The sequence below is a fragment of the Syngnathus acus genome, chromosome 24 (assembly GCF_901709675.1).
Source record: "Syngnathus acus chromosome 24, fSynAcu1.2, whole genome shotgun sequence".
Taxonomy (NCBI): domain Eukaryota; kingdom Metazoa; phylum Chordata; class Actinopteri; order Syngnathiformes; family Syngnathidae; genus Syngnathus; species Syngnathus acus.
The window spans coordinates 8,463,507-8,481,130 of record NC_051108.1 but is presented as its reverse complement, the minus strand read 5'-3'; the positions used below and the strand labels follow the sequence as shown (position 1 = coordinate 8,481,130).

Sequence of the window (17,624 nt, the reverse complement as noted above, 5' to 3'; positions counted from 1 at the left end):
TATGACTGACAAAGTGAACCCAACAACCAAAGTGAAACTTTAATGAGAGAAGGTACGAAAACGCTGCAAGTGAGGAAATGCGGCGGGAAGATGACTACATCGAATGCAACACGCTAAAGTTCTGTCCAAAATCTCATCCGGAGGACTACGGAAAAACTAACTACTACACCAATGGTGACTGTTCACATTTGGAAAGCAACGAATACCTGACCAGAAAAGTTCATTGCTCCTACACACGCCCATCGGTCTGCAAAACAGGTGCAAACGTCCCTCCCGAGCGCCCCTTTTGGATGCGTGAAGCATTTGCTAATATTCGCTCCCCTTTTTCTGCAGCCAAGCGCGGAGGGCCTCCACAGCTGCCACCATTAGTCGGCCAGCCGGGTAGGTGTCCCGCACTCCCGCCGTCTTACGCTGTCTTGCGCTGTCTTGCGCTGTCTTGCGCTGTCTTACGCCGTCTGGCTCGCAGCCTGGACTCAGAAATGCGGCTGGTGGCTGGACGACCCCGAGAGCGACTTCTGCTACCTGATGATCCGCCAGCCCACCAAGACCTGGCAGAAGGCGCAAGACGACTGCCAACGCCTCCAAGGGAACCTGCTCAGCATCACCGACCGCGAGGAGCAGGTCTTTGTGCATGGTAGGCGGCCATGAATTGAAATATTGGCCATGAACAAGTTGTTGTTGTTGTTATATGTTCATTTCGAACCTATTTTAAACATGAAAATAGGAAAATAAAACACCACTTTATAAAGTGCCATATCTAAGTCACTGAAACAAACAACCCAAAAACCCCAACGACAAAGAATGCTCGAGTAGGAGGAAGCAGAGCTGTTTAGATTCCCACCCTAATCCGTTCAACCAATAATTCAACACATAAATCAATAAAACAAGTAGATACGTACACTTTCAGATTCCTTTTTTGCCTGTGTGTAGTCAGTTTTGTCTTGTTTTTCCTCATACCATAAAAAGTGCGTTTGTATGCTCCTTGTTGTTTTTCCTATTGCTTGACTTATTCGGCGTTACCCCGTATTTCCACACAGTAGTTCAGATATGGCAATATGTAGGTATCTGGAGTCCGGAATGCTTCTTGTTTTCCTCAGAATTGCAATAACCTTTGACATTTGTGTTTTTACATGATTAATTCATGTGTGATTTCCAGCAGCTTTTTATTGTCAACAGTCACGCCCAGGAATTTTCTTTCAGAAACTCTTTCTTTCATACCATTGTCAATTTTCACTTTGATTTATACCTGAAAAATGATTTTGTTGTTGGCAGTTTGGTTTTACATTAAACCACGTATTCATTTCTCTTGTGATTGTTTGTTTCCATAAGCTGCTGTAAATTGTCCCCAGCGCAATAGATGTTTGTATCATCATCATTTCATGATGTTGGATACACAAGTCGTTGAAGAGGACCAAGGGCAGACCCTTGAGGTTGTTCACCTGTTATGGGATACATGATCTCCAGACTTTTTACAAATTGCTGCCTGTTGCTTAAGTAGCTCCTCAGCCAGTCCATGATGCCATGATTTACTGGGTCAAATGCTTTTGGTTGATGAAAATCCCAATAACTTGTTTTTTGATCATCTGATGTTCTCAACTTGTTTTTTGATCATCTGAAGTTGTCTATAAGATCCATTCGTGTCCTTCCGGAATCCATATTGACTGTCAGCTAAAAGCTTTTTTTTTTTTTTTCTTCAATCTCGTTTTTCTGTGAACAGTTAGTCAAAGATCTTGGAGAACAGAGCGAGTAGAGATACGGCAGGCCTGTAATTCATGTAATGGTACCAGTCTATCCCCACATTTACTTGAGCTATTTTCACGTCATTGACCAGATGAAACGCTTTTGCAATTTCACCGCTCACTTTTCTTATTCATTGTAATCAGTTGAGGTTTTGTTTTCACTTCTCTTTACAATCTCTACTACTTCTCTTGTGCCAACCGCACCAAGAAATATTTAAGCCTTTCGCTATATATATACACACACATATATATGCAATATCTGCATTTTTTTGTCAGATGCTGGTTGAGGTCTGATCTCCTCAGCCGTCTACCCTGTTTCAGTAGCTCCAATTTGTGTTTGCAAACCGCACTGTTATTGCTGCTTTGGTTTTAATATTTCTCGATGGTCCCCCTGTCTAACTCAATTCCTTTTGAGCTGAGAAAGTCGATCACCCGGAGCTCAACGGATGACGCGTCCTCCTCACTCGGCTCCTCTTGATGATGTCGTTCATTCTGGTACAGGTTACAGCAAGGCTCTGATGAAAGCATCCTCTCTGTGGTTGGGCGCCAATGTCCCCATCAGTAACGAAGGCAGCACGTGGGCTGACGGAGCCTCGTTCACTTACGTCCACTCGACTTCAGGTCTGCCGGAGACGGTTGTCTGCTGCCATTTGGAGGAACGGCGGAGCACTGAGATCTTCTCTCCCGCCCCCCAGGTACCCCCGATGGAAATTGTCTCTCCTTCCTCACTGGCAACAGCAACTGGGAGTACGACTCGTGCAACAAGGAGAGAGGTTACGTCTGCAAGAAGAGAGGAAATGGTAAGTGAGAGGCAACGCCCCACCGACTGACTGTCATCGCCCCTTGACGTCTGTCTGTGCCTTGATGTCTGTCTTTTCCTTTCGCAGTAAAAGACGCTACGCCGGCTCCTGACTGTAAGTCGCCTTCGACTGCGTCGAAAACAATGACCCTGGAGTCACACCATGCCAACCAACAAATTCTGTGCTTTTTCGTTTTTATGAAGTACTCAGCCACGTGTTGAATGTTTTTTGCATCGTTTTACCTTGTACAGCGGCACTTTGGTTGTTTCTCAAGCGCCAAGGTGAATGTTCCGGAATCCTTTCAAAATGTAAACGTCTCTGATGCCATTGGGCTAAGCTAACCAAGTCGAGTCCCGGATCTTCCAATTTGCCCGAGAAAATGTAGATTTGGCCAACCGTGACCCGCAAATTGCCCTTTGCTCAAAATGGTGGACTGAAGGGCAAAAACAGGAGTGTCCTCTGATCTGTTCCCCAAATTGTGCCCTCAGCCAACAAGTGTGCTCCCGGGTGGCTCGAGCACGACTCCAACTGCTACAAGAAGGAGGTGGTGACGCCCAACGGTTGGCTTGGGGCCTGGCACCACTGCGTCTGGATGGGCGGCGACCTGCTCTCCATCACCTCCTCGGCCGAGGAGGACTTTGTGAAGGGCACCATGGGCGAGGACACCCCCTTCTGGCTGGGACTCTCCAACCAGGTGAGACGGAAGCGCAAGCGGCCGTCGACTGCTGCGACAAGTGGGACTGTTGTTCTTTTTCCCCCCAGAAATGCGACAAGTTCTGGTGTCGCTTTGAAGGCGGGAGCCAGAATCTGACCTGGTCCGATGGCGAGACAATGAATCACACCAACTGGGCCTCAAATCAACTCGAAAGGTAAGACGTAACAACTTTGCATGCTGTTGTCAGGCGGAGGAGCCAATTTTGAAAAGGGCCATTTGGGGAAAGTGGAAAAATAAAATTAAAAAAAACGGGAAAATAATTGCTTGTTTCTTTTCTCCCGACAGCGCCGACGTTGCATCCTGCGCCTACGTCAACCAAGGGGGAAGGGGTGAGCCCGGCAAGTGGCGGTCTGGCTCCTGTCTTTCCTCGTTGGCCTACATGTGCAAACGGCCGCTGAGTAAGCCTGCACGTTTGTAATCAGGTTGACTTTGAAAAGAGAAAAGCTCAAACAGGTCTTTTTTTTTATGCAGACTGCTCGAAGTGTTTGCCCAAGAGGGGTCCTGCTGTAGTGACGAGTGAGTTGCAGCACACTTATTTGCACTTGAACATCTTTTCATGGTCATGTTTTTCTTTGTGGCCCCAGCCTCCGACTGCCACGAAAACACCTTCCACTATGGCCACTATTGTTATCATTACGAGAAGACGGTTAAAACCTTTGACGATGCCGAGAAGTTCTGTCTTTCCCGGGGAGGCCACCTGGCTAGCGTCCACTCCAAGGAAGAGGCCCAATTTGTGTATGGTGAGCACCAAGAGCAACCGCCGCAGTCGTCATTTGACTGAAGCTCTTTTTGCCCTGAAGCTAGTGTTCTCCTTCCTTTCCTCCAGATCACTCGCGGACCTCACAATCTGCTTTCGTGGGACTCAAGAAGACGATGGGCGACGACTACGAGTGGAGTGACGGAACAAGTTTTGTAAGTGAAATGCATTTTAAAAAGTCATTTTTCAAAAGATGAGTTGGGAAAGTCCAAATTTGAGCAGGGTAAAAAAAGTGGAGAAATGCCGCTCGAGGCTTCAACGATTGGATTGTTTTGGAGGGGAAATGGGTAAAACTTGTGCGCGAGTGAGCGATTGCCGAGGAAGGGCGTTGGGAAGCCGAGCAGACAGAGTCCAACACGCTCATGTCGTCCACAGAACTACGACGAGTGGCAAGATGACACCGCGGGGGACTGCGCGTTCCCAAATTCTGTTGGGGAGTTGAGTGCCAGCCCCTGCACAACGCAGCGGCCATTTGTCTGCAAAACAGGTGCAAACGCCCCTCCCGAGCGCTCCTTCTGCACACATCAAGCATCTGCTCATATTTGCAAATCCCCCCCCCCCCCTCGCAGCCAAGCACGGAGGGCCTCAACAGCTGCCACCATCAATCGGCCAACTACGTAGGTGTCGTCGCGCACTGCCGCCGTCTTACCCCATCGGCACGCCGTCTTATGCTGTCTTATGTCTGGATTGCAGGCTGGACTGAGAAATGCGGCTGGTGGCTGGACAACCCCTCGGACGACTTCTGCTACCTGATGATCCGCCAGCCCACCAAGACCTGGCAGGAGGCGCAAGCCGACTGCAAAGGCCGCCAAGGGAACCTGCTCAGCATCGCCGACTTGCACGAGCAGGGCTTCGTACACGGTAGGAGGCCATGAATTAAAATATATTGGCCATAAACAAGTAGATCCATTTTTATTTTCCAACATGAAACAAACAAGAAATAGAAGCTAAAGTAAATAGAAAAAGGCGTCATGTCTTCGTACGCGGTCTTCATACGCGATAGGCTGGCCATGAAGTTGCTAATTCTTTGAGAAAAACGTTTTCTTTCCTGCTACGCCTTCCTTTCCAACTCAAAACCTGATAAACCTGAGACATGGCCAGCTTTGCTTGGGTGTTTTTTTTTTGTTTCACTCTTTGTTGCAGTATTGTTAGCGCTTTGTCACGGCCGTGCCACATCCATCAAGTTGAAGTGCAGAGTCAAGTGTTGAGTCGTTTTGGAATAATCTTGCATGTTCTCTTTGGGATCCAAAGGTATCGCCAAGATTCTGATGGGTGATGCCTCCCTGTGGTTGGGCGCCAGCGCCTCCATCGAGCATGACGGCGGCAAGTGGGCTGACGGATCCCCCTTCTCTTACCTCCACTCAAGTGCAGGTTGGGCAGAGGCGGTTGTCAGCTGCACTTTGGAGGAACGGATGAGCGCTCAGATCTTGTTTGCCTCCCTCCCTCCCTCCCTCCAGGTGTCACTGAAGGGGGGAAATGTCTTTTCTTGCTCACTGGCAGCGGCGACTGGAAGCGTGACGAGTGCGACAACAAGAAAGGCTACATCTGCAAGAAAAGAGGAAAAGGTAAGTGAGATGTGACGCCCCACGGTGGACCGTCATCACGTGTCGACATCCACGTTCTGGTTCCCGCTTCTAGGAAAAACAGCAAAACCACAGCTGCCACATGACGGTAAGTCACCTTGTACGTCTCTGTAAAAAAAGACATGGAGAGAGGTCAACGGTTGTGCTCTCACAGGCTACAAGAAGGAACTTGTCTGCCAAGACGATTGGAAATCCCTCGAATGTCCCGATGAAAGAGTCATCCGCATACGGTCGGCTTTCCATGGACGGAGGCGTGGCGACGTCTGTCCGAGTGGCGGCGGATCACGCGGTAAGAATCCTCCGGTGGCATCGTTGTTTTTGGCTCGCTGTCCTGGAGCCGTTTCTGTCACGAGGTTTTCACACGCCGTCAGCGTTGGCGGTAACCCGTTTGTAACATATAACTCAATATCAAAATGCATGGACGTGTGAGCGATGGCAATATAGAAAATGTTTATTTGACTTTTTCTTTGAATAAAAATAGAAAACCATGAAAAAGAGCCAAGCCGGGCGCTTTTTGGATTCCTCTTTTTCTAATAGTCATTAACCATTAAAATTCCCTACGTCCTGTGACAAATTGAAGTCAGTAAGTAAGTGTGCGAATAAAATGCGTGTAAAATGGTGGTGTGTTGTCACTTGCAGATGACTGCAGGGTGGAAGGGGCTCTCCGTCACTTCAGAGGATTGTGTGACAACTATCAGATTTGCCCCATTTACCTTACGGATACGGACTCCTGCCCTGGTGTCTCCAAATACCTCCGCGCCGTCTACAGCTGTGAGAAGAAAGGTGGGCTTCACGTCCTGACACTTGCCGATGATGTGCCAAGGAAAGAATCCAACGGATCCCCAGATAGAGCGTCGGCTAGGAACGGGTGACCAGACATGAGAATGAATGAGCGAGCGTGCCTTCCACATTGTCTTTTTTTTGTCTTTCCTCAGTGTGTCTTGATAGTCTGGGCATCGCTGACGGGAGAATCCCAGACTCCTCTTTTTCAGCCTCTTCCTCTGCGATCAATGCCGAACCTCACAAAGCGCGTCTGGGGGGCAGCGGTTGCTGGAGACCCTCCGAAATGTGTACGTAAAAACAAAAGTTGTGGTTTGGTATCCTGAGCAATGGAATGCCTTCCGCCCTCAGTCGGCAGCTGGATCCAGGTGAACCTCGGTCAGAACTTCAAGGTGACAGGCATTGAGACCCAGAACTGTACATACCGATTGCAAAGTTCCAGCGCATTTGCGATGCAGTTCAGTATTGACGGAATGATTTGGTATGATCACCCAAAGCAGGTGAGCGGTTGTTGACTCGTTTCGTCGTCCAGGCTGTCGTCGTTCCTTGCAAACGCGTGTGTTTTGTTTCCAGCGTTCTGTGGGGACGTATATTCTAACCAGGCCCGTGTTCGCCCAGTACGTCCGCCTCCTGCCAATGTTTTTGGGCCTACGCTTTGAGGTCTTAGGGTGCACGTCTGACGACACCGCTCGCAGTGAGTACAACGTTTGGAGTGCAGTGAGAAACTAGCAAGAAACGGGCTTTGATTTTCCCTTCTGACCCACAGAGATCTTATGCAGCAGCACAGCCACCGACCTCAGCCTCGACGGTTCAATGACGTGAGTCAGACTTGGTATGACGTTTCTTGCCAAAAAGCCTCCTCCTTACTAAACAAACTACTTCCGCAGGGTCCGGTGCCCACTGGGCTGCGCCCAAGATGACTATGCGGTCTACGGAACACGGATCTACGACCAAGTATGTCAATTACCGCACGACTTGCAAGCGGAGTTCCTGTTCTATGTCTGAGACGTTCTCTGAGTGCAGGACTCAAACATCTGCGCGGCCGCTATTCACTCGGGCGTCATTGAGAACGAGATCGGAGGAGATGTGACTTTGCTGAAGAGACTGCCACAGAAAGCCTACAACGGCTCCACCTGTAACGGAATCACCTCGAAAGTGTGCGTGCTCCGCTTTCACTGGCGAGTCCAGTTAAAGATGCGCGGCTCATTCTCACTTTACTGTCTGCAGATATGTTAACAAATTGGCTCCGTCTCCGTCTTACACTTTTGCTGACACGGGTGAGTAGACCGTCCAGAATAGAAAGCATTTCTTCACGTGACGTCATCTTGCGCGCAGAGCCGAGATGCTTGGGACCTGAATGGGAGGAGTTTGCGGAATTCTGCTACAAACGTTTCGATGCTGTAAAGACGTGGTACGACGCTCGACACTCCTGCTGGGGTCTCGATGCCAATCTGGTGTCCATTCGCACCGAGGCTGAGCGGGATTGGCTGCAGGGCCTCTTGTATTCTGGTGCGCGCGCGCGCGCCAAGCGTCGCTCACATTGGCTCGATATCTGCCATATCTGGAAAGCCATTGAGAACTCTGTTGCTGTTTGTCCTCTGCAGACCCCGGAGACACGTGGACCGGACTGAACGACCTGGTCAATCTCGGCAGATTCGTGTGGTCGGACCGTCAGGAGGTGACCTTGACCAACTGGGCTCCGGGAAAACCTACCAGCCTGATGGAGAATTGCGTGGCCACCATGAGCGAGGTAGGTGCAGAAAAGATTGACCCGCTCGCCAAAGACAAGTTTAGATTTAAAATCAATCTCATTTTGACTTTCATTCTGGCAAATGGAAGAAGATGTCCTGCATGGAATTAAACGGCTACGTGTGCAAGATGCCCACAGCGCGTTATCCGCTGGATTTGGAAAGTGCCAATGCAATTTGCGAGTAATCATATGAATGCAATTGACCTTGCATGATCATTCTGCTTGGTTTACCATGCATTTTGATTGACTGATTGATTTAACATGCATTATTATGATTGATTAACCATGCATTAGTCGTCTTGTTAGAGTTACCATGTGTTATTATTCTAAGTTACCATGCATTCTTCTTCTTCTTTTTGACTTAACATGTGATATTATGATTTACCATGCATTATTATTATTTTGTTCAATTTACCATGCATTATTATAATTGATGAACCATGCATCAGTCGTCTTGTTAGTTACCATGTGTTATTATTCTAAGTTACCATGCATTCTTCTTCTTCTTTTTGACTTAACATGTGATATTATGATTTACCATGCATTATTATTATTTTGTTCAATTTACCATGCATTATTATGATTGATTAACCATGCATTAGTCGTCTTGTTAGATTTACCACGTGTTATTCTGTTTAAGTTACCATGCATACTTCTTCTTCTTGACTTAACATGTGATATTATGATTTACCGTGCAATATTATTTTGTTCAATTTACCATGTTATTCTCTTAGATTTACCATGCATTTTCATAATTGATTTCTTATATTTCATTTACTTATTGTTAAATTTACCATGCATTATTATTCCATCTGTTGTTTTACCATGTTTAATTGACCCCAAAAAAACAATAAAATAAGAAAGACAATTGGTGTCACCTGTTAACTCATTGAATAGTTTACTGATTTGGACAGGGCAATTTTATAATCTGGTCAATTAGATCATACTTTATTACTCCCAACCCCCCACCCCCTTTTCTTGTCTTCCGGGTTAGAGCAACGCTGGCGTCTGGACTGTTGACTGCCGCTTCTACCCCGAACCGTGTCATCTATTTGTTTGTCCCCTGTCTGTTTTGTGTTTCCCGTTTTAAGTGTGCCCGTTTTTTTGTTTTATTTTTCTCGCCTTTTCTCCTGCCCACCGCGTATCGCTGGAGCCCTGCTCGCACCTCTCCGATCCCGTTCCCTCTGACTACGAGCTACGCTAGCCAGCTAGCCAACCCACAACCGGACCCTCCTACCTCCCGGCTCTGAGCCTGTAGCTGCTTGCTCTTGGCTCGGCAAACGGCTCCAACCCAACTTGCTGGCCACTTGGCCGGCGTCCTCGGGGGGAGCACCCGCTCGCTGCGAGCTCGCCGGTCGTGGCTCGGCTGTGTGCCGCCATGACACACTGGGGCGTGCCGTTTGCACGGGTACAGTCGGGATTGACCAACACCACCGCCCACTCCACCAACATCACGACTCGGTCCACTGCTGCTTCCATGCATTTCACTGCCTACCAACTTCTAGTTAACCAGCTACTAGCCGTTTTTTCCATTTTTTCTGGATTATTCCCTGCTGCTGTGACGTCGCATCTCCTGCATGAACTATCACTTCTGCTACTCCGGGCTTCCATTCCACTAACTTCTCATCCATTTGTCTACACTGCTGCTGATCTTCATCATTTCAACAATAATCACCGTCTCCCTGCTGCTACTGCCTCAGCTGCCAGCAAGGCTGTGATCCTCCGCCGTCGCCGCTACATCCACCGTAGCTCCGGACTATCTTTTAAACGACATTTCCCTGATGGCTCACCCATCCCCTCTTTCTGGACTAACTCTCGCCCCCCCGTCACCCCCACCTTCCATACTGTCAACTTCAACAATCTCCACTCCCGCACCCCCGCTCCTTCATCCATCTCCGTCGCACTGCTGAACTGTCGCTCCCTCTCCAACAAATCACTAGTTATTTTCGAACTAATATTGGACAATAATTTGGATCTGCTCCTTCTCTGTGAAACATGGCAACAGCCCCTGGACTATTTTTCTCTCAACCAAGCCACTCCGTCTAATTACAGCTACATCGCCAAACCCCGCCTCTCTGGGCGAGGAGGTGGTATTGCTGTCCTCCATAAGCGGTCCCTATCCATCACTGAATTGGACCTCAACCTCCCATCTATTTCATCCTTTGAATATCTCGCTTTTTCCCTCCCCAACTCTACTACTGCTGTTCTTATCTACCGCCCCCCCAAGTCTCATCCGTCTTTTCTCTCTGAACTTCTCACCATCGTATCCTCAGTCTCCTATCGCCTCCTACTAATCGGTGACTTCAACATCCACATCGACCAGCCAACTGCTTCACTGACGTCTGACTTCATCTCCCTTCTGGACTGCTTTCATCTCACCCAGCACATCAACTTCCCCACCCACACCAAAGGCCACACCCTGGATATAGTATGCTCCTCCTTTCCACTCACATCCAACCCCCGTCCTCTCACCTTTCTACTGTCAGATCATCTCTGCATCCTCTTCTCTGCCCCTCTACCCTCGCCTCATAAATCCACAAAACGCACCATCTCCTACCGCAACATCAAGACTGTAAACCCAATCACGCTTTGCCAGCTCTTATCCTCTGCTCTTCCTTCCGACCCCACTTCTTCCTCCCCTGATGACCTTGCCACCACACTCAACAACATACTTTCTGACTCCCTTGATTCCCTAGCCCCCTGGAAAACTTCCTCTGTTACATTCACTAACTCTGCGCCTTGGTACACACCGGAACTCCGCACCATGAAACAAACTGGCCGTCAACTCGAACGCCTCTACAAAAGAACCCGCCTCACCGTCCATGCTGAAACCTTTAAACAACACATCTCCTCCTATCGTGATGCTCTTCTTGCTGCCAAATCTGCTTACTTCTCATCTCTCATTAATAACACCAACCGAAACCCCCGCATACTGTTCTCCACTGTCAACAAATTGCTCCAGCCACCGGTCACCAAGCCACCCTCCTAACCCGCCCTCTGTAACTCCTTCCTTGTCAACTTTAACAACAAAATCGCCCAAATCAACAGTTCTCTGACCGACACCATCAATAACTCCTCCTCCCCTGCCCTCCTGCCCCCCTTCCCTGACCTCCCTCCCTTCCCCTCTCTCACTGCCTTCTCCCTTGTCGACTCCTCCACTATCCTAGACATCATTACCTCATCCAAGACAACCACCTGCTCTCTCGACCCTCTTCCAACGACCTTAACTAAGGCCTGCCTCCCTGTCCTCCTCCCCCACCTCACCACCCTTTTTAATCAGTCTTTATCCCTTGGCCACTTTCCCACTGTCTATAAACTTGCAGCCATCACCCCCATCCTCAAAAAGCCCACCTTGGACCCACTCAACCTCTCCAACTACCGTCCCATCTCCAACCTTTCATTCCTTTCCAAAACCCTAGAACGCATTGTCTCCGCCCAACTCCACACCCATCTCCAGTCCAACAACCTCTATGAACCCTTCCAGTCCGGATTCCGCCCACTTCACAGCACTGAAACAGCTCTAGTCAAAGTCACCAACGATCTCCTCATTTCTGCAGACTCTGGTGCCCTCAACATCCTACTACTACTTGACCTTAGCGCAGCCTTTGACACTGTGAACCATTCCATACTCCTCCAAAGGCTGCGCCAACTAGGTGTTGAGGGCACTGCACTCGACTGGCTCACCTCCTACCTCACCAACAGAAACCAGTTCATCTCTCTCTCCGGTCACACATCCATCCTCTCCCCAGTTACACAAGGGGTCCCCCAAGGCTCAGTTCTTGGCCCCCTCCTATTCATCTGTTACCTCTTTCCCCTTGGTACTGTCATCCGCAAACTCAATCTGGACTTCCACTGCTACGCTGATGACACCCAGATCTACATACGTACGACACCAACCCGTAACCCTTCCCTCACTCATTTTGAAACCTGCATCTCTACAATAAAAGCATGGCTGACCCACAACTTTCTCAAACTCAACAGTGACAAAACAGAGCTCCTCCTCATAGGCACTAAATCCTCCCTTAACAAAACTGGATCCATCACACTCACCATCGACTCCTCAAACATCACTCCCTCCCCTCTGGCACGCAATCTTGGCGTTATTTTTGACCCCACACTGTCCTTTCAACCTCATGTTAGCTCAGTTGTCAAGACCTCCTACTTCCACCTCCGACGCATCGCTAAAATCCGGCACTGCCTTTCTCTCCCTGCCGCTGAATCTCTCATCCACGCCTTCATCTCATCCCGGCTTGATTACTGCAACTCCCTTCTCACTGGAATCACTGCTCACTCACTCCATCGACTTCAACTAGTCCAAAACTCTGCTGCCCGCCTCTTTACCCACACACGGTCCCGTGAACACATCACTCCTGTTCTCCACTCTCTTCACTGGCTCCCCATGAAGGAGCGTATCATCTTCAAGATACTCCTCCTCACCTTCAAAGCCCTTCACCACCTGGCTCCCACTTACCTATCCGACCTCCTTGTCCCCTACTGCCCCAACCGTCCCCTCCGATCCTCCAATACTTCACGTCTGACAGTCCCAAAATCCAAACTCAAATCCTTCGGTGACAGAGCCTTTTCCTGCACATCACCCCGACTCTGGAACTCTCTCCCCCAGTCTGTCTGTGACTCACCCACACTCCCCATATTTAAGTCCCGTCTAAAAACTTACCTCTTCTCCCAAGCGCATGACCTCCCCTACCCATAACTGGTTTCCTCTTCTTAAGTTTACCCGATTGTTTCCTCCCCGTCCCCCTCCCCTCATGTATGTCTTTGCCTTGTTCCCTGTAAGCGTCTTTGGGTGTTTGAAAAGCGCTATACAAATTTAATGAATTATTATTATTATTATTACTCCTGATGTACGAGTATTAGTCAGACCTCCTCATGACGCCATTTGGGTGCATTTTTGCATGGCTCTTTGTAACAATTTGGAAAAAGAGATGTACTCTATTGCTTTCCACGTCATGACATCCATCCATTGTCCTGAAGTGCTTGTCCTCACGAGGGTCGCGGCTAGCCTATTCCAGCTGGGGGCACATCCTGAACTGGGTGCCAGGCAGTGGCAGGACCCACATCATTCCCATCACCCCCCTTCCAAAAAAAAAGAAAACGAGTAGGAGCGGTCAATCGGCCTATCATGAATGTTTTTGAAACGTGGGAGGAAACCTACGCATGCAGACATGCAAACCCCACACGAGATGGCACTAAAGCCTGCGCCTAACGTACTGCACAAATCGAGCATTAGATATCAAAATTCCACCACACTAGGGTCATGTAAAAAAAAAAAGATGACACCCATGGAAACAAATTGATGGCATCATGACCCCTGACTGTTTCATGCAAAGATGTGCACTGCACTGTTGAAGCACCTTCTGACTTTAAAGTCAGAATTCTGAGAATAAAGTCAAAATTCTGACTTTAAAGTCAGAATCCTGTCACCCCTCGTTTTTTTTTCTTCACTGGCCCTAATCCTCTTCCGTACAAATAGGCTACGTAAAATACATCTGGGGTTTTTTTTTTCATGCTCACTGTGGTACCTCTTTTTTTTTTTGCTTTTGAAAGCTTTTGATTGTACAGACCACTAGTGGTAATGCTAGGATTGGACAAACCTTCACACATCATAATACAAGGGATGCAAACTAACTGAAAACATACATTTAGCATACGCAAGCAGAAATAACAAATGGTCACATCATAAAGATTTAATTGCAGGCAAACAATACTATAAATATCATAAGCACAGAATATAGTATAAAAGAACGTTCTTTTTGACAGCCTCTGTGGTTGCCAATCAGTGCCGGCTCTACGCAGGGGCAAGAAGGGGGGGTATATCTGTGTTTCTTTTCTTCTTCGTCGGTACTGTCTTGGTCCTCTTCGACGTCGTCACCTTATAGCGTTTACGAACTATAATAGCGCACTAGTGTCATCTAGTGGTCTGAAATGATTGCTGTCAGGACACTAATACAAAGGGTACAAACGTTTTTGTTTTTTTAAACCAATGAGTCACATTTACTGACATCCATGTTTCTTGAAGACTGTCATTTTCAAAACAGAATGTCATTGCCATTCAAAATAACTAAAAAAAAAAACTCAGATAAAACAGAGTTTCCAGTTTGAGATAAATAGATCTAAGTAGTTGAATAAAGGCAAATATTACATCATCCCAAATCCAAATGATGTGTAAATGTATAAGTACTGTAGCTCTGAGCTCAAATGCAAATTTGGGGCCCAGCTGCACACAAGTGGTGGGACCCCTTCAAATTTGCTGAGGTCATCTTTGAGGTGAAGCGTGCACAATGTAAAAAGGATGAGTCCTAAGATTGACCCAGAAAGGGGGCCAGACTATAACTCACAGTGGAACAACCAGAAGATCAAGTGCATAAGCTAAACATAACAAAAAAATAGTGCATCTGAATTGACACTGTTAAAAAAAAACACGTTTTTTTCCACTCTGTTTTTGCCGCACGCGGATCAGCAAAATTCTTGCACTCCAGTGTGAGATCTCATGTGTATTACCATGTTTACCTTTTGAGTGAATCTTTTACCACACTCAGAGCAATGAAAGGGTTTTTCTCCTGTGTGCGTTCTCATGTGTTTGACCATGGTTGCTTTGACAGAGAAGGTTTTACCACAAGTTAAACAACGAAAAGGTTTCTCCCCAGTGTGCGTTCTCGTGTATATCGAGATTGACTTTTCGAGAAAACGCCGTACTACAAACGGAGCAAATGAAAGGTTTTTCTCCTGTGTGTGTTTTCACGTGTGACACCATATGATGCCTTTGTGAGAAGGTCTTACCGCAAGTTGAGCAAGCGAATGGTTTTTCTCCCGTGTGCGTTCTCAAATGCGATGCTAGACGATGCCTTTCCGAGAAGGTTTTACCGCATATTGAGCAAAGAAAGGATTTTCCCCCCCGTGTGTGTCCTCATGTGTTTGACTATGTTTAGCTTGAGAGCAAATTTTTTACCACACAATGAGCAACGAAAGGGTTTTTCTCCAGTGTGCGTCCTCATGTGCGATTGCAATGTTTTCTTTTGAGAAAATGTTTTACCACAAAATGTGCAACAAAAGGGGGTTTCACCTGTGTGTTTTTTCATATGTGATTTCATATATTCCTTGAGAGAAAACGCCTTACCGCAAGTTAAGCAACTAAAAGGTTTTTCTCCTGTGTGTGTTCTCATGTGTCTAATCATGGGTCGATTTTGAGCAAATCTTTTTCCGCAAACTGAGCAGCTGAAATGTTCTTCAGATGTGTGACATTTACGTGTGTGAGAAGTTTTCTTTTTAGGAGCTGCCTCCTCCTCTCCACAATTCAACTGCTTGTCCTCGTAATCTGCGTCATCCCTCAAAGGTTCTTCGATGCCATCGGTGTCCGACAGCGGAGATAACAGATTGTTCGGCAGTGTACCTCCACTTGGGCTGTCGTGGTTAATCTGCGACCACTGGGGTGTTTCATCTTCATCATCGTCACACTTCACAGAGACCACAATCACTGGCAACTTGCTGACATCCATTTGCTCCTCTTTCTCAATGTGGAGATGGTCCTCTTTTTTGAAGTGAGCGGGATGTTCTTCCTCCTCTTCACTCTTCACAACAGGTAGTGGCAACTTGCTGATGTCAATTTCCTCTTCTTCATTGATGTGGGGAAGCTGTGAATTGTCCTGCTGCAAACGCAAGCTCCTCCACTCCTGACGAGCACTTGGCTGCTGGACATCTCCAGGACACAAGTAACACAAACACAATTTGGCACATGTCATGTGGGTGGGTCATATACATAATACTGTTGGCAGAGCTAAGTAATATTTCACTTGCAAAAGTACTATTTTCATGAACACTTAGACCTACCACGCTACTGCACTTTAATATTGGTCATTATGGTGGTACTTGGAGTGTCAGATGACGACGGATCCTTAATGCAGTGGACTTGAGCCACTGACAGATGGCGACATTTTGCTTCTTTAAACATACTTACACATTTCCGATGCTCACCTGCTCTCGACTTTTTAACTTGCAACAAAACCGGAATACTTCTACGAAATACAAAGAACACATCGATCCATGCCCTTCTTGGTGCTTATTTTGGGCTTGATCTAGTTTCAAGGTAGAAGATTTCAAGCAACATATTTAGCTAAAGTTCGTCCCGTGTCAGTGGCGTTCCAGGAGCTTGCAATACGCGACGCAATGCGGTGACGTCATCGCTAGAAATTAAATGTCTCATAGCTACAAAACCGTAGCAGCTCAAACGAACGTTTTTACGACACAAACCAGCACAAACGAACGGTACCATTTTGGGTCCATTTGCCAGTCAATGGGGGGAGGGTGGACGTCACAATCGAAAATAAATTCAAGTAATAGCAAGCGCCGTGGCCGTTTGTGTGTCTGCGCCCTCTTGTTGAAAGGCTTATCGGTCCATCCGTGGATTTTTGTTCTCTGCTGCTGTTGTTGTTGTTGAATAACGATCGTCCGCAAAAATGACACTGGGTCCCCATTGTGACCTGCAGTGAAAATGAAAAAAAATGTCACGTTTGTTTTCAAAATTTGCATTATTTATTCAACTGTTATTTCTTTTTGTATGGACATTTATTGAGCGTGCAGCCATGCCACTCGAGACATTTCATGTGGGGAATTTTGTCCCTAAGTGGATACTTTTTAGTTGTTAAGTTAAGTTAAAGTCCCAATGATCGTCACACACACATCTGGGTGTGGTGAAATTTGTCCTCTGCATTTAACCCATCCCCATGTGATTTTAATCCATCCCCTGGGGGAGAGAGGAGCAGTGAGCAGCAGCGGTGCCGCGCTCGGGAACCATTTGGTGATCTAACCCCCCAATTGCAACCCTTAATGCTGAGTGCCAAGCAGGGAGGCAATGGGTCCCATTTTTATAGTCTTTGGTATGACCCGGCCGGGGTTTGAACCCACAACCTTCCAGTCTCAGGGCGGACACTCTACCACTAGGTCACTGAGCTGAGCTTGTTATTATCATCAATTAGACCAAAAGTGAACAACTATGTGTCTGTGCTCTTGTTCAACAAACGTATCGTTGTGGAAGAAGCCTTGAACGTTCTGACGACTCCCCCGCAGCAAAGCCAAAGGAGCGTGATGAGTCCGAAGTCATTTTTCAATTTGTTCGCCATTGCTGTGGTGCTGTCACGTGTCTGCCGGTCGGATGGAAAGACTCGGCCCCGCCCTCTGGTTTCAGGCAACCTTGGACTCGCAACATAAGTAACAAGCAGTGGTGCCGTTTGTTTGTCTGCTCCCTCTTGTTGAAAGCTGAGCCCCCTTTCTAGACCGGTTTAGTCGACCTCATGATCATAATGAAAATAGTCAGGCTCACTGGTCGATCAGTGGATTTTTGTTTTCTCCTTTTGTTGCTGAATATCGATCGTCCACAAAAATGGCAATCGGTGTCCCCATTGTGACCTGCAGTGAACGGGAAAGAAAATGTTTGTTTTCAAAATTTGCATTATTTATTCAACTGTTATTTCTTTTTTCATGGACAT

The 17,624-nt window shown here is 47.4% G+C and overlaps 2 protein-coding genes across 2 annotated transcripts; both read left to right on the top strand.

Annotated features, from left to right (window-relative positions):
• Window positions 1–77: 77 nt before the first annotated feature.
• On the top strand, window positions 78–3,711 carry LOC119118388 (secretory phospholipase A2 receptor-like). Its single transcript, XM_037245366.1, has 9 exons — window positions 78–174; window positions 334–381; window positions 467–634; window positions 2,241–2,360; window positions 2,435–2,539; window positions 2,627–2,653; window positions 3,028–3,233; window positions 3,302–3,408; window positions 3,540–3,711. The coding sequence occupies exons 1-9, from the start codon at window positions 78–80 to the stop codon at window positions 3,670–3,672; spliced, it is 1,011 nt and encodes a 336-aa protein (XP_037101261.1). The 3' UTR covers window positions 3,673–3,711.
• Window positions 3,712–4,679: 968 nt separating this feature from the next.
• On the top strand, window positions 4,680–10,418 carry LOC119118387. Its single transcript, XM_037245365.1, has 16 exons — window positions 4,680–4,872; window positions 5,263–5,382; window positions 5,469–5,576; window positions 5,650–5,682; window positions 5,749–5,883; window positions 6,234–6,377; window positions 6,530–6,664; window positions 6,726–6,874; window positions 6,948–7,068; window positions 7,141–7,192; window positions 7,262–7,328; window positions 7,398–7,531; window positions 7,602–7,651; window positions 7,710–7,883; window positions 7,979–8,124; window positions 10,398–10,418. The coding sequence occupies exons 1-16, from the start codon at window positions 4,680–4,682 to the stop codon at window positions 10,416–10,418; spliced, it is 1,782 nt and encodes a 593-aa protein (XP_037101260.1).
• The last annotated feature ends 7,206 nt before the right edge of the window (window positions 10,419–17,624 follow it).

Bases quoted from the DNA above. Each gene is read 5' to 3' on its own strand.
- LOC119118388 (XM_037245366.1), top strand. From the start codon at position 78: ATGCGGCGGGAAGATGACTACATCGAATGCAACACGCTAAAGTTCTGT. The intron at 175-333 runs GTGACTGTTCAC...CTTTTTCTGCAG, and splicing joins AACTAACTACTACACCAATG to CCAAGCGCGGAGGGCCTCCA. The intron at 2,654-3,027 runs GTAAGTCGCCTT...TTGTGCCCTCAG, and splicing joins CGCTACGCCGGCTCCTGACT to CCAACAAGTGTGCTCCCGGG.
- LOC119118387 (XM_037245365.1), top strand. From the start codon at position 4,680: ATGCTGTCTTATGTCTGGATTGCAGGCTGGACTGAGAAATGCGGCTGG. The intron at 7,069-7,140 runs GTGAGTACAACG...TCTGACCCACAG, and splicing joins GTCTGACGACACCGCTCGCA to AGATCTTATGCAGCAGCACA. The intron at 7,652-7,709 runs GTGAGTAGACCG...TCTTGCGCGCAG, and splicing joins TTACACTTTTGCTGACACGG to AGCCGAGATGCTTGGGACCT.